This window comes from Quercus suber, unplaced genomic scaffold (genome assembly GCF_002906115.3).
Source record: "Quercus suber isolate HL8 unplaced genomic scaffold, Cork oak 2.0 scaffold_243, whole genome shotgun sequence".
NCBI classification, from domain to species: domain Eukaryota; kingdom Viridiplantae; phylum Streptophyta; class Magnoliopsida; order Fagales; family Fagaceae; genus Quercus; species Quercus suber.
In genome coordinates, this window is record NW_027069700.1 from 260985 (window position 1) to 267604 (window position 6620).

The 6620-nt window shown below is 35.8% G+C and overlaps 1 protein-coding gene across 1 annotated transcript; it reads right to left on the reverse strand.

Annotated features, from left to right (window-relative positions):
• Window positions 1-2656: 2656 nt before the first annotated feature.
• Window positions 2657-6380, reverse strand: LOC136070576 (vicilin-like seed storage protein At2g18540). The gene is made up of 5 exons (XM_065780671.1): window positions 6068-6380; window positions 5272-5450; window positions 5028-5108; window positions 3928-4227; window positions 2657-3836 (listed from the first exon to the last, which is right to left on the reverse strand). Exons 1-5 carry the CDS (start codon window positions 6345-6347, stop codon window positions 2757-2759), a joined length of 1920 nt encoding a protein of 639 aa, XP_065636743.1. The 5' UTR covers window positions 6348-6380; the 3' UTR covers window positions 2657-2756.
• Between the last annotated feature and the right edge of the window lie 240 nt (window positions 6381-6620).

A 6620-nucleotide genomic window follows, 5' to 3' on the forward strand; every position in this document is an offset into this window, starting at 1 on the left:
AGAGAAAGAAAGAATCAAAATAAGAGAGCTAAGATGGAGGAATTTGTCCCATATCCTTGAGATTATTCAAAATATCACTTAGCCTTCAAAGAAACATATGTCAAAACATGCACACATCAGATATCACTCTTTCCCACAAAAATCCTTCTCACCTAACTATCTTAGAAGGCAATGCTTAAGTAAAGCCACTTGGATTTAAGTTCTAAATCCCATAAGTCTTGTGTAAAAGCACTAAGTCTGTGAGAATTGGAGCCAGGATCCTCGTGGCTAAATCATTCTCATGAAATTCATTTACATATATGTATATGTATTAAAATGTATATCATAATTTAAGAAACTAACAAATATTTGAAGATATGTGTATTGTGTAGTGTGTTCTTATGCAAGACCTAGAGAGGTAAAGGGAAATTACAAAACTCTATTGCATAATAAGCATGGAGAAAGATCGTATAGTTCAAAGAATTAACATTTTGAGTTCTTACATGCCTAGTACCCCTGGGAACCACGACATCACATCTGGGGTACCACGACAGTACGCCTGGGGTACTTTTTTTTAAATGTTTACACAATAAAAGATAAGCCTTAAATATTCTATTTCAATCTCTTTCTCATTGTGAATATTATGAATAATTATTTTACTTATTTTGTAAGAGTAAAGGGTCATTTTGATGACACTAAAACACTTATAATGATATTTTATTATTTAGGAAGAATTGCATTTTTGCCTTGAGGAACTTTATGTGATTTGTGCACAACTTGGTTTGTAATTAGCCCCATTTAGCTGTGGTGAACCAAGCTTAGTCCAACAAACAACAAGTATTTGACTCGGGATTCTTGTCTCTACTTGGGCCTGTGTGCTAAGAAAAAAGCACCCTCACAAAATGCAATCTTTTTTTCAATAATTAACGTGAGAAAACTAAAAAGATCAAAGATATTTGAGATCACATAGTTGCATTTCTAATATCTAGCAGGAAGCTGCATTACTCAACACTTCATAAGTTTATGCATTCATCCTTCATCCTTATTGATATAAAGATCTCTAAGTTTTCTGCATTCCACTAAATTTGTTTCCCCCAAAAGATATGTATGGTTAAATGGGAGACAATGGGAGCTACAACCTTTCAACCCAAAACAATAGTTGAAAACATACTCAATAGTCAATCCCACTTCGAAGTTTCAAATCCTGCCTCCAAGGCTGTGTTTGGTTCAATGGAAATGCTTTTCTGGGCATAAAATCATTTTAGGGGAAATTTTTTTCCCATAGAGGAAAAAATATTCAGGTTGTTTCGCTACCTCGGAATTCATTTTATGAAAAATCAATTCCGGTATTTGATTCGTTCAAACATTTTAAGGAAAATGCTTCCCGTTTTATATCCACACAACATTCACATTAATATCAACCAAAACAACTGAGGCAAGAATAAATAAATAATTATATAATTATATAAAAAAATATATATATATATATATTTATATATAGATCGGATCCGAGAAGGTGGGTCAGAGGATGATCAACCAAAACAACTGAGGCAAGAATAAATAAATAATTATATAATTATATAAAAAAATATATATATATATATATTTATATATAGATCGGATCCGAGAAGGTGGGTCAGAGGATGGGTTGTTTATGGGTTTGAGGGTGGGTCAGACTGAACTAGGGGTTGGATCGGAGTGAAATAGGGGGTGGATCAGAGTAAAAAAGTGGTGGATCGAACTAAAGGGTGGGTTGGACTGATTTTACGGTGGTCGGACTAGGAAATGGTGAGGTTGTTAGACATTTTTTGTTCAAAATAGTGACGGAAACTCATCGTGGGTGGATCAGTGGAGTGCGATTCGGCGGAGGGTGGGTTTTCGGACTGGAGCTCGGTCTATGGAGGCTCACCGTTTGGCGTGTCTTATGGATCGGAGCTCGGTCTTTTCTGAGCTTGGAGCGTGTCTGTGAGGGTGTCTGTGAGGAGTGTGTCTATGAGGAGCTTTGAGAGAGTGAGGAGTGGAAAACGTTTTAACGTAAAATAACCCTTGAAATCATTTTACGCCAAAACAGGATTATTTTATGGTCAACATGGAAATTGATTTCCATTTGACCAAATTTTCTGAGCTTACCAAACAGGTCAAGGGGTGTAAAATGATTTCCTAAAACCATTTTCACCCAAAACAAACGCACCTCAAGTTAAGAAACAAGTAGCAGTGAACAAGAAGTACCCTCAACTGAAATTGGCCATAACAAATGTGTGCAGTTTGAAAGTGATTTGAGATACCTGAGTATTCTTGCCCAAATTGATCCGAAATTGAATGAAGCAAACCCTTCAAGCAAGCATTCTAATAGACACTATTTTGAAATTGTCTGAGCTGATTAAGATAGGAAAACACTGTTATACTGGATAAGAATTTAAAATAGACCATTTGCTTTCTTACCTATTCCAAGATTTAGATTTTAGAAATTGCTAAACATCAACAATTTTTAAGTTTTGGCTTTGAAACATAACATGTTATTTGATAAAAATTACAAACTTGACTTATAATTTGATTAAGTACCGCCTTACACCTATTAAGCGGGAATCATTCAACCTTTTTAACCAATGCACTCATAACTTTACAATAAGCACGGATCACAAAACTTATTATACCAAAAAACATCAAATGACAAACATTGTCTAAATGCATGTTTGTTTTTCTTATTAACATGCACATATTTATGATGATGAAAACTACACAACCAAAGTAGATGTGACAGCTAGCTAGGCATTAAATCAAATCATCATTGCTTGTTCTTCTCCATTTCCCAATGCCTCCCCCCATTCTTCTTCTTCTTCTCTCCTTGCTTCTTCTTCCTCCCATTCTGCTGCTTCTTGTCTTCGTTTCTTTTCCTCTACTTCTTCTCTCTCTTTTCTTGTGGTCTCTCTTTCTGGTTCTTCTTGTCCCCTTCTCTCTTCTTCTTTCCTCGTAGGTTCTTCTTGTTCTCTTTTTGCATCCTCTTCTCTCTCTCTAGTATGTTCTCGTCTCCAAGTCTCTTCCTCTTTGTGCTCTCTTTCCCTTTTTTCCCTCATTGGTTCTTCTCTTGCTTCCTTTTTCCTTTCCTCTTCCCATCTTCTCCTCCTCTCTTCTTCTTCCCCCTTGGCTTCTTCTTGTTCCCACTTTGCATCTTCCTCTCTCTTTCTAGCTTCCTCCTCTTCTCTCTTCCCACCCTCCTCTTCCTCTCTCTTTCTAGCTTCCTCTTTCTCCCTTTTTGCTTCCGCTTCTCTCTCTTTCTCTTCTTCCTTTCTTTCTTCCTCCCTAGCTTCTTCCTCCTCCCTTTTTGCTTCCTCTTTCTCTCTCTTTCTAGCTTCTTCTTCCTCTCTTTCTTTCTCTTCTCTCTTTTTCTCTTCTTCCTCTCTTTCTTTCTCTTCCTCTCTCTTCTTAGCTTCCTTTTCCTCCATTAGCCTCTGCTCTTCCTCAGCACAATTGCAACACTCTAGTATGACTGAATCAGGCTGTTGATTCATAAGCTGATCAATCACAGTACTGTTAGTGACATTGAAGGACAAGGCCAACACGCGCTTGTCCAAAGTTTGAAAAACTGAACTCTTTCCTGCCAGAAATTGGGGATTAATTTTCCTTCTTGTTGTGCTAAATCCCATGAAAACAAATGACTCATTGTTGAAAGATATCTGGGCCATGGGATGGAACTTAGGCACAGCAAAAACATCTCCTTCCTCCACCCTGAACCTCATATTGTTGCATTCTGATTTCTTTGCAGTGCTAGAACAAACCAGCCGAACCATCCCTTCTCCTCGTAACACTATTGATATCTCAGTTGCCAATGGATTCCAGTGTGGCCCCATCATTGAGCCCTTCAAAAAAACAAGTTAAAATAGAGTTAGAATTAGGTGTTACATTTCCAATGGACCAAGAAGCAAGCTGTTAAAAACAAAATTCACTAACCTTTGTTAGATTCACCATGAAAAGTCCAATATTGGAACCCTTCAACAAATGCAAATTTTTCTTGGTTACTGTTAGGCTCCACCCGTTGCTATTCTCAAAATCTGGCTTTTCATCAAAAATATTATAGGGTTTCTTCTTATTGTCGCCGCATAACATGCCACCTCTTCCTCTTCGGAAGACTTGGAGGAGGAGATCGTCTAATTCCCAGAAGTTTGTTTCTGTTTCCTTTGTTGGCTCTGCATGCACTATGCCTGGTGGCTGAGTTCCTTTTGTTATTTTTCTTATCAAATCCTCCGAGACCTAGAGATATAGTAATATTTTTATAGATCTTAGCTTATTATACATACTAAGCACATATATATAATCAATATGAAAATCTTTCAGCCCTATTTTCTAGAAAGATATAATGATGAAGTGGATCATTGGGTCCAAAATTCACGTCACCCACAACTATCACAAAATAAAGAATTTATTTCAGATAAAAGTAAAAGGCAGATACTGTCATTTCATTTCAAATGCAACTAAAACTTAGTACTTGGGACATAAAACCAATGTTTATAAGATCTTTCTTGCCTCCAAACACTCACATGTATATATACATGAAAACTATTAGCCTAAAGAGAACTACCAGGAAAAAACTCAAGAACTTTAGGATTATTATTGCATTAAAAGAAATAGTTCATCTCCGTACACACCCAAATCTATACCAATTTTCACAACGTTACCGTGTGTCGATTTTGTAATTAGATTACAATACTTTTCACATGGGACCATCATATATATGTACTTGTTGCAAAAGTGAATTTAAGTGCACTTTTGTGACACTTAAGTATATTGTATATTTCATGGATACTTGATCAAAAAGTAAATTTAGATGCACTAATCATAAGGTGACATTTAAACATATGATGGGGATTTAGTACGTTTTAGGTACATCTCTATAATTTTTCTTAAAAGAATATGAAATGCTTCTGCTTAAGAAAATTTAAAAATTACTATAAATTATAATAGGGACAATAGAATATTCTTGGTATTTAATTATACATCGAGCAGGTACTAGAATGAAAAATGAAACTGATTGGAACTTGGTAGGTATATACCTTGAAAGCTGCTTTGAGGACTTCCTTATCAAAGCTTCGCAACAAGTTGCCAATAGTTGAGTATGCCCCAATTGTTGGCTCCTGCATTGGTTTTAATCAGTACTAACTTTTAGATAGCAAAACTAAGCAACTTAAATATCCTATATATATTATAGCAAATCTACTAGATATAGTCGAATGAAAGAAATTTTTTTAAAAATAGAAAATAATAGGGTACTTATTACACATTAAAAGAAGCTCATACATATAAGTCATCATCTGTATTGGTGAAGATTGCATATATCCTAAGCTTCAGTCGCTCCGGCTGTAAGCTGCTATGTACGTAGAAGATAGAGCCTGACTTGAGCCTGTAGATATCTCCTCTACGTAAATCCACTCTCCTCATTTCACCAAGAGTATCAGTCCAAGTCAACCTCCCACTTCCTATATATATATACACCCACAAAAAATATAATGCATATATACATGGGAATATTTAGAAATAAAAAATAATAATGAATATAGTACTTGTGATTAGAAAATTAAACCCCAACGCTTAGGCATTAGTGAATTACAATTTATAGTAGAAGCAATTAAATGGTTTATTTTAAGTGAGTTTGCGTTAGCTATTTCTTTTAGAGTCACTGACCTTATTTGTTTATTAACTGTTTATGTACAACATTTTAAAAGGTCGATTTTTCTAAGAATAAATAAAATGCTTGGATTAAAAAAAATTACAAAATATTTGTTAAAACTTGTTAAAAAGTCGTGAGTGATGAAGAAAAGTGACGGATGCATATGATTACAGCTATTATCAAATAACAAGTTGTAAATTGTGGACGTGCTGATTGATATATTCCCATAACTTTTCTTCTTCATTCACAACTTACCATCACGACGAGTTATTACACAATTCGTTATGACAAAATTGTGTAATGTAATTTTTAATGGTCCCGTCAAGTATAATTATACTCTTTTTTTTTTTGGTCAATTTGAAGTAAGCAAGCGCAAACTTTCAAGTAAAATAAAATTAATCCATATATATGCGAAAGTCACAGCACCTGTGTGGACATAAAAGACCATGTCAGCATGGAGGAGTACGGGAAGAAATAGCGAGTTTGGATCCAACGAGATGAACTGGAGGTGGTATTGCCCTCGTGCTCCATCACCGATCTCAATGGCTGAGACCTCTCCGTATTCTGTCACAACAAGTTGTCTCCTTTCATCTTTCCTCACTACAGGCTCCAAACCTGAGGCATCCTCCTTTAAAGCCTTATTCACATGCAAAAACAGAGAAAGAGAAAGAAACAAGAGTAAGAGAAATGAAGTTTTGTTAGACATTATTTCCTTTCAGAGAGAGAGCTCAATTCTCTTAGCTTCGGAGTGATCGAGCTGCGTCTATATAGATGAAGATGATGACGATTGATGAGCTAAAGAGGTACGTGTCTTTCTCTATGGACACGTACATTTGCATGGAACAGGTGGCTGGTGATTGGGTCTAGGTCTTTCCCGCATAAGCTCAAGTAGCTAGGGTTGATCCGAAATGGAGGGGTCCATGGTCTTATTTGCCGAAAAATGCTAAACCTACCCCTAAAGATTTTACTATATAATATT

Coding starts and splice junctions, on each gene's coding strand:
- LOC136070576 (XM_065780671.1), bottom strand. CDS start 6,347: ATGTCTAACAAAACTTCATTTCTCTTACTCTTGTTTCTTTCTCTTTCT. Junction 4,228..5,027: donor TCCTCAAAGCAGCTTTCAAG/GTATATACCTAC, acceptor CTATATCTCTAG/GTCTCGGAGGATTTGATAAG. Junction 3,837..3,927: donor TCATGGTGAATCTAACAAAG/GTTAGTGAATTT, acceptor GTTTTTTTGAAG/GGCTCAATGATGGGGCCACA.